This window comes from Sesamum indicum, linkage group LG5, assembly GCF_000512975.1.
Source record: "Sesamum indicum cultivar Zhongzhi No. 13 linkage group LG5, S_indicum_v1.0, whole genome shotgun sequence".
Classification (NCBI taxonomy): Eukaryota; Viridiplantae; Streptophyta; class Magnoliopsida; order Lamiales; family Pedaliaceae; genus Sesamum; species Sesamum indicum.
In genome coordinates this window covers 7,240,820-7,250,479 of record NC_026149.1, presented here as the reverse complement: position 1 = coordinate 7,250,479, position 9,660 = coordinate 7,240,820, and the positions used below count along the sequence as shown (strand labels likewise).

Sequence of the window (9,660 nt, the reverse complement as noted above, 5' to 3'; positions counted from 1 at the left end):
TTTATAGCAATTGTGATATTTAATTTGACACTAATATAAATAGCCAAAATCATAAAACACTCCGATTAAATAGTTCACCGCTCAATATAATCAATATTTAATAAACGGACTAAATAAATAATATAATTATATAAATTAATAGAAATTAAATTACAATTTTCGTACCTCTGTTTTTCCGAAATGTGTGTGTGCGTCGCTGTGTGTATGAATGTGTGTGTGTGAGTTTGTATTATGTGTGTGTGTGCATATTAATATGGAAGAGAGGCCCACCGCCTCATTCATTCTACACTCTCTCTCTCTCCCCTCAATTCTACTATATATTATTTATATATATAATATTATTATTTTATATATTTAATTAAACTTTTCTCAAAATACCCATTACGTCCTTTCTAATTTTCTAATTAATATAATTTGCTTTCAAATATTATTACGAACTCCAATTTAATCCGTTCAAGTTTTATTATATCCCAAATTCAATCTATAATTTTATTTACTAATTACATCTAAATTTCTAATAATTACCAATTAGTCTCCCAACTACATACAAAATTCTACGGACGTCACACTCTTCCCCTGAAACTCACCCACGGATCCATCCTTTTTTTACGACCGTCGAGTCGTGTGGTTCGAACAACGAAGTCATTTGCCGGAAGAGAAAGCGCGGCACTCGAACTAAGGTGAGCTCTGAACCGAGGTCCGTCTGTTTCTGTTGTTTTCTTCAGTGTAGAAAACACAAATATGAATCTGAAGTAGTGAAGAAGCTGATAGGAATTTTTCTTCTCTGCAAGTAGTGTTCAGCTGAAGCCGAAACTTGATGTAGCAGACTTGTAATTTATTTTTTTTTGGTAATTAAATGCAATTTGTTATACCATTTCGCCCCTTTTGTCATGATTATTTTTTGAATTAAGTAATACCAAAATCACATTTAGATAACAGTTTAAAATTATTCTCTGAAATAGACATTTTCGACCTGCTCATCACTTAATGAAGCTCATCTTAACTATAATTTTATTTTCATGAAAATCATTCACTTCATTGATTTTTAATACTTCACTAACTTTATGTTTTAATTCAATACTTGGTGGAATTCTTTATTAGTTTTGGAATTTAGCTTACAATTTACAGTTTTATAATCAATTATAAAATTTGAATCCAAACATCTTCATCACTTCTGCTAAAATCAACAATTGTTCTGAATCAATTCTTTCATAATCAATTGTTCTGCATTGCTTTGTCAAATCAGGATCTTTTTGTTGTTAATTTTCCAAAATATTTCGTATATTCTTTGCAAATATGTGCTTTCTGGTAGCTTGAGATTGTCAATCTGGACATCCTTCCGACATAGACCAATATCCCTTTTGGATTCTCCTACTGTTAGGTGATACTCATCAATTTTGTGGAAATAATTGCTTGGACTTCAGACATGTTTGCAATCACTTCAATTATGAACTCAAAGTTGTGGAATATCCAAATGGTTTCTCTTATCTATTGTTCAAGTTGTCTTTATTATACTTCAACCTTATATGCATGTGTGGCATTTGATATATGTTTTGCCCTTTATATCAAATTGCTTTTATCTATTTTCTTAGCTGGGTGGCTCTTCTTTTATCCTTGAAAAATATGAAGGCTAGCTATATAGGTGCACTCGATTAATGTGTGCAAATCATATCTGTTAAAAACCAATGTCATGGAGGATTGTAAGAAAATGGGATTTTCTGTAAGTAAAAACCTGAGAAGTTTGTGATTAAACGAAGTGTTTTTTTTTTTGGGAAAAAATAGGTACTTTAGCTTGGGTTTGTTGAATTTCTCATGCCATAGGGATGGGAGAACAAAATTAAGCTTTAAAATTATGTAATTGTCGCGCCATTACTAGGCGTAATATATATTCTCAAATTATATGAAGTTTATGTGTAATTAGATTGAATTTTTAAAAACAACGGTGTAATTATTCTAAAAAAAATTGTATCTCAACCTAATGTCACGATTATCATGTTGTCTCTTAACTTGATGTGTTTGAATAACAATTCCACAGTTTTATAGAATCATTCTCGTCTCAACAAATAGTAAACATCAAAATTAACTCATTAAGGATAAACAAAATTAAAGATACATATGTTATATGCTACTGAAATAATAATAATAATAATTAGATCGTTTACTTACTACCAATAATAAATAAAATAATTACAAATATTTATAGTAATGAATAATTAGAGTAAATTACAAATAGTTCTCAGATATTGTTTATACTTACAAATCTGATGTTATGAGTTATGATTAATACTTTAGATATTTTAATATACGTTGTGACTTTAACATGATAGATGAGTCGAAAAGGGAAGGAGGCATGTAATACGTCTTCAAATCCAAAGTCACGGGCTGACGATGCTTGGTGGGATATGCCACAGGTGTCTCTGCTCATTGAATTAATGTATGAGCATTACAAGAAAGGACACCTTCTCGCATCAACATTTAGTGAGCAAATTTGGCGTGAGATCGGGATTGAATTGTCCCAACGTAATAAAACACAATACACAGTTGCACAGCTTAAAGGTAAGGCTAACAGGCTTCGAATGCTTTGGCGTAAGTTTTACGATTTGGTGTACAAACGGACTGGTTTTGGTTGGGACCCAACAACGTGCACCGTGACTGCTTCTGAGGATCGTTGGGCTGAATGGATCGCGGTAATTGTATTACGTTTCTCCTATTATTTTGATAAATCTATTCATCATTTCTTGACATATTTCAATTAATTAAAGTGTGACTGATTATGCAGGTTAATCCGAGAGAGTCTGGCTTGAAAAAGAAGGGTCTTCCTCATTTCGATTTATGTACTGAGATGTTCTCATCTTCTGTGGCCACCAGTAGCCATGCCCGTTCCTCTGCCATGCCTCCTATCTCCAACAATGACAATGATGACGTTGATGTAAGCTATTCTGCAATGGATACTGGTAATCCACTCTCATCCGGGCCCGAGCAAATTCCAACAGCAACAAGAGGCCGGCAGCAAAAAGGGGGGCAAAGTGATCGGTTGAAGCGAGTTGATAAATGCATTGATGCCATAACGGCTTGCAGTGAAGCCAAAACTCAGAGGCTGGCAAATATTTCCAACGATAATATTGAAAACTGCATGACTGTGCTGTCTAAAATGGAGGGACTACCTCAGCATTTATTCTTTGCAGCGCAAGATCAGTTTGTGTTGAAGGTGAGGCGTCAAATGTTTCTTCTGATGAGTGATGAGGACAAGCGTGCTTGGGTTGAAACATTGAGAAAGTGAAAAAAAAATTTTATTATTATAGGGGTTGCATGAATGTGAAGACAATTTTTTTATATACTTGCATGATGTTAGTTGTAGTTGTTTTTCTTTACATCATTTTAAATATTACATGTATGTTGGTCATGGTAATTCATCATTTTACTGACGTCATTAATTTTGTCAGCTGCAAGATTTTAAAAAAATTAGGTATAATTATTGAACTAAAGTGAATATTAAATATATTTAGCTGGCTAAAAAAAATTTACAGTCATTTCTTTTGCAGCATTTTGTATTTATCAAAAATATTTTCATGTTCTTTATTGCTGCGCATACATCACATTAGTTAGAAGCCTTTTATTACTCATCTAAGTTTTCAAAATTTCACTATAAAAAAATGAAAACATATTATTACTATCCAATAAACTACAAATTGAAATTAGAGTAGAATGCTTTTAAAATCTTTCCAATTAAAATTGTCCAAGTAATTTTCGAAAATATATAAACTAAAACAATCTAGAATAATGGAGTAGTAAGTCTTGACAATTTTGACCAAAAATCCTATATATAATTAAAAATATTTTTTATTCATTTTACACACCTCGTTTGCTTATAATTTAATGAGAATCACAATTTTGTGTTACAATTATTATATTAAAAACAATTCAATTGATTATTCACTTTACTCACCTCATTTCCTTACAATAGATGTAATTGCATTTCACCAAACCCCCGTCCTTTAAAAGTCACCAACCCTCTTTGTGGAATTTTGTCACCAACCCACTTTGTTGTCATTTTTTTCACCAACCCCCACAATTGGCCAAGTATAAAAGAGTACTCTGGCTTGTGTCTAATGCATACTTGCATTAGATTACAAATATATCACCAAGCAATTTGAGCAGAAATAGATAGATGGATGAATCAAGCGGCAACAGTCGTTCTAATAGTTCTTCTGATATGTCCTCGGATGATGAAAACAACCTCAGGTTAATCCATGAATTGTGAAGCACTTCAATTTTGTGTTCGAAACAACCACAACATAATTCAATTATGCAAGGCTCTGATTGGCTGAGCGAGCTTCTGTGCTGGCACCCCGATCGAATCTACAATATGTTACGTATGAACAAAGATACATTCCAGAATTTATGCCTGTTCCTAAAAGTGAAAGGTGTTTTAATGGACTCGCAACGGACGCGTGTCTCTGTCATGGAATCAGTCGCCATTTTCTTATAAATCGTTGGTTTAAGCGAGCGCCAGAGAACGAGCTGCGAGCGGTTCCAGCACTCTTTGGAGACCATCTCCAGGCATATGAAAAGGGTTTTCGCGAGCTCTGAATCTTCTTGCACCGGAACTGATTTGTCCTCCAAATTTCAATCATATACATCTCAGAATCCTTAACAATACACACTTCTTTTCATATTTTAAGGTAATATATACTGCATTCATTTTTTCTTCGAAATTATTTTATTTCTTGATCGAAATTATTTTTATTTTTCACGAAAATTATTAATTTTTGACCGAAATTATTTATTAATTATCGAAATTATTTTATTTTTCACCAAAATTATTTTAAGGTAATATATATTGCATTTTCCTTCTGATAACGTTTGAAATTATTTGTTATTAGGATTGTGTCGGCGCAATTGACGGAACACTTATAGCAGCAAGTTTTTCGATGTCCAGGCAAAATGCATATTGTTCACATCAAGGTGATATATCACAAAATGTTATGGTTGTTTGTGATTTTGACTTGATGTTCACGTATGTCATGGCTGGATGGGAGGGTAGCGCAAATGATGCCCGTGTCTTCATGGACTGCCTAAATAATGATCTGAATTTTCCTTGGCCATCAAATGGTATTACATTTACATTAGTGCTTGTGGAACCGCTAATTTGACAGCCTTCATTGATAAATATCTCATGTTGTTTCAGGTAAATATTACTTAGTGGATTCCACTTATCCCAATGTTCCTGGATTCTTGGTGTCGTACCGTCAAGATCGTTATCATATCAACTCCTTTAGAGGTAACAACCGGCAAGCCCATTCACCAAAAGAGTTATTTAACCAGCGTTACTCACAGTTGCGTAATGTCATCGAGCGGGCGTTTGGTGTGCTAAAGAACAGATTCTCAATTCTGAAAGGACCTATGCCGCCATACAGCTTAGATCGTCAATGATATCTTGTCATCGCATATTGTGTTATCCACAACTTCATACGGAAATTTGGCATAGATGACCAATTTTTTTAACGTGGGGAACGGGGAGAGTTTGACGATCCTGATAATGAAGCAAACGATCAGTTTCGTCGTTTGCCTCAACAATTGCAACAAGATATTGATACACAAGCGGCATTCCGCGATGCAATGGCCGGCCATTTGTGGAATGATCGAGAGACCGGTAACGACAATACTGATTGAATTATTGTATTTGCGATTGCTTAAAATTGACAGTTCAAATGTTTTATTATACATCTATACATATATATATGTCTCCACCGGTATCTATCTATCTATATATCTATATACATATATATATATTAAATAAATAATAAAATATAATTTCGAAAGATATAAATAGCAATAATCAAAATATAATCAATATAAATGTAATCAATACGGTATAAAAATATAACGTATTGTTTGTATTAAATATATTTAATCCAAATGTCAATTGCATTATTATAAAACCTGAATTTTATATAAGTTAATAGACATCAAATCAAATGTCAAATGACTTTGCTTGTGGAAGGAAGCAATGAGTTGTCCAAGAAATTTGCAGCAAATTAACTCATCACTTTTTTATATATAATGAATACAGTGCAGAATAATGAAAAATAAGGCAAATGTTGTTTGTATTAAAATATATAAATATAAAAATGATATTGATTATTACAAAAATTTTGATTTTATATAAATGAAAATAAGTAATAAGGCAAATGTTATTTGTATTAAAATATATAAATGTAAAAATGATATTCATTATTACAAAAATTTTAATTTTATATAAATTAAATACACTTCAAATCAAATGTCAATTGGTTGTGGAAGTAAATGAGTTCTCCAAAAAATTTGCAGCAAAGTGGTTAACTCATTAATGATGTATTTTGCATTAATTTTTATTAAATATACATAACTTTTTATATATAATGAATACGGTGCAGAATAATGAAAAATAAGGCAAATGTTGTTTGTATTAAAATATATAAATATAAAAATGATATTGATTATTACAAAAATTTTAATTTCATACAAATGCAAATAAGTAATAAGGCAAATGTTATTTGTATTAAAATATATAAATGTAAAATGATATTCATTATTACAATAAATTGTAATTTTATATAAATTAAATACACATCAAATCAAATGTCAATTGCTTGTGGAAGGAAGCAATGAGTAAATTAAATACACATCAAATCAAATGTCAATTGCTTGTGGAAGGAAGCAATGAGTTCTCCAAGAAATTTGTAGCAAAGTGGTTAACTCATTAATGATGTATTTTGCATCAATTTTTATTAAATATACATAACTTTTTATATATAATGAATACGGTGCAAAAATATGAAAAATAAGCCAAATGTTGTTTGTATTAGAATATATAAATGTAAAAATGATATTCATTATTACAACAAATTGTAATTTTATATAAATTAAATACACATCAAATCAAATGTCAATTGCTTGTGGAAGGAAGCAATGAGTTCTCCAAAAAATTTGCAGCAAATTGTTTTTGTAATGATGTATTTTGCATCAAATTTTACTAGTATGTCCCTATTTCTTAGTGCAATTCCCATGCAACCTTCCAATTTAACACTTTGCCTATATAATCACATTAAATTTTATTCATGCACCATTTGAAACTACCTTCTTCGGCTATAATCATAGCAAACTTTATCTACTGCTTTGAGCAAAATTTTTCTTCTTCTTCATAAAATCGTAAACATGGTGGTATCCGGTTATATATTTCAAGATGTCATTTTTTATTGTGAATGGTGGACAAGGGAGATGGAGGACGTATTCGTCCAATCTTTCATATACTGCAAATGGCTCGGTATATGGCGCCCAAACCACCACAACATGCAAGCCATCCATTCCGCCCTATTCGACGTGAATAGGAATTTCCACACGCGAATAAGTTACATTTGGGCGTATACAAGGGTCGACCAACTGCGAGATCGCTTTTATACGTTTCAATGGGTGGGAAATCACCCGAGCGTTACATGGAACTACGATGAAAGGAGACTAACGCGGACGACCAAGTGTGGAATGCTATTGCCCGGGTATGTTTCAAATTTTTTTATGTTTGGTTATTGCAAATTTCTTCTTTTTTTTTTTAACAATACAAATTGAAATAATTTTCGGTATGCTAATGAATAGGAGAATCTAATGGCTCGATGCTACCAAAATGCGTACGAGCCAAAGTGGGAAGAGCTGTGCGAGCTCTTCGATGAGGATGAGAACCTCGACATTCTGGTACCCGACGAGGAGGAAGAAGATGACGATGATGTTCTTCTCCCGGAGATTCCAAATATGGCAGCCCCCCTCCCTCAACATGATGAGCCTGCTACCGTCATTTTTGATCCAATTTGCATTGATCTGTCGTCGAGCTCGGACGACGAAAATGGCATGGACTTAAACGTCCCAAAGGTGCTAAAAGACGATGGTGCAAGCTCATCCAATGCGGCGCCGCCGGAGGAAACCCCTAGTAAAGAAAAATGATTGTAAAGTTTTTTTTAATTTGAAGATTATTTTTTATGTAAGCCATTGATGCTTAATCCATGCAAGCTTTGCACGTAATAGTCTTCATATTTGCTATTCTCCTCTCCCATTCACAAGCAATATATATATATATTCTCAAACATTGTTGATTTAATTGTTGAATTAATAATATAACAATGCCAAGTTATGTTATAATCTCTATTTCTTACTCACTGTCTAATAATAAAATTTGTTTGTCTTTTACATGACTCTTCTAATTATGAAAAATATATTTAGTCCCATTCACGTCTTTTTTCTATTAATATAAAAAATATATTTTATTATAATAATATACATCTTCAACTTAATCCCGTTCACATTTTTTTTTAGATTTATAAAAAATATATTTTATTATAATAATATACATCTTCTACTTTTACATGCATTCTATTTTTTATATATTTTGTTTATTTGCTTTAAAACATGGAATATTCAAAACTCAAACAAATATTGTGATATTCTTTCTTGAGAATTTAACGTAATTACGTTTGGCTTTATTATTAAATTTTCTTTTCACGCTCATATTTCCATGTTGATCTCTTTTTCTTTTTGGATCATCAAGGATGATGATGTCATGAAAATTCATGTTCCTTTTTCTAAATTAAAAAAAAATTAGCATAATATATACAAGTATTTACCTTAATATAGTGAAATGTGTTGTGCTAATTTACTTAATATTTGTTTTTAGTGATTGATTATTATTACATTATAAATTTCAATAATCAACAATCAATATACGCAATTATTAATATCAAATATGGAATATTGTGATATTCTTTCTTGAGAATTCAACGTAATTACGTTTGGCTTTATTATTAAATTTTCTTTTCACGCTCATATTTCCATGTTGATCTCTTTTTCTTTTTGGATCATCAAGGATGATGATGTCATGAAAATTCATGTTCCTTTTTCTAAATTAAAAAAAAATTAGCATAATATATACAAGTATTTACCTTAATATAGTGAAATGTGTTGTGCTAATTTACTTAATATTTGTTTTTAGTGATTGATTATTATTACATTATAAATTTCAATAATCAACAATCAATATACGCAATTATTAATATCAAATATGGATAACTAACCAACAACTATAATTTTTTTTATTACTAATTAATAGAACTAAATAAATTATAATATAACTCATCTTGACACTGAACAATACTTTCAATTCTCTAAAGTTTGTCATATTGTAATTACATCCCTTTCAATTTTTTTCGTTTCACAGTTAATCACTCCTATGATTTAAATATCTAATAAAATATTGTTACAACTGTTTATTTGTTTTTTGTTCAATTGATTCTTTTGTTTTTCATCTTCATTTTCGGATTTATTTGCACCAATGAAAGTGGTCTATTCTTTCATGACTATTAAATTATTTTAATTTATTTTATAATTATTTAGTTCATTATTCATGATAATTAAATAGGGAGGTCAATTGTTGTACTTTAAAAAATATATGGAGGTAAATTGCTATTTGTTTTTTTCGTAAGGGGATAATTTGATCATTTGTGATATCACAAAAGGGTTGTTTGCATTTTTTACCTTTAAAAATGCTAGGTCGTTCAAATTCAGTTGTAGGTTATCTGGTGGTTAGTTTTCGGTCTTTCATCCATTTGTAACACAATTATCTTAGCTTAAGCCCAA

At 31.0% G+C, this 9,660-nt stretch overlaps 1 protein-coding gene and 1 long non-coding RNA gene across 2 annotated transcripts; both read left to right on the top strand.

Moving 5' to 3' along the window:
* LOC105162225 (L10-interacting MYB domain-containing protein-like) lies at nucleotides 2,328–3,280 on the top strand. The gene is made up of 2 exons (XM_020693912.1): nucleotides 2,328–2,687; nucleotides 2,780–3,280. The coding sequence occupies exons 1-2, from the start codon at nucleotides 2,328–2,330 to the stop codon at nucleotides 3,278–3,280; spliced, it is 861 nt and encodes a 286-aa protein (XP_020549571.1).
* LOC110012015 lies at nucleotides 4,137–5,726 on the top strand. Its single transcript, XR_002287158.1, has 3 exons — nucleotides 4,137–4,682; nucleotides 4,884–5,112; nucleotides 5,189–5,726. It is a non-coding gene; the product is annotated as an uncharacterized LOC110012015 (long non-coding RNA).

Excerpts from the sequence above, each read along its gene's own strand:
- LOC105162225 (XM_020693912.1), top strand. The coding sequence starts at position 2,328 with ATGAGTCGAAAAGGGAAGGAGGCATGTAATACGTCTTCAAATCCAAAG. Across the intron at positions 2,688-2,779 it reads GTTGGGCTGAATGGATCGCG|GTTAATCCGAGAGAGTCTGG; the intron begins GTAATTGTATTA and ends CTGATTATGCAG.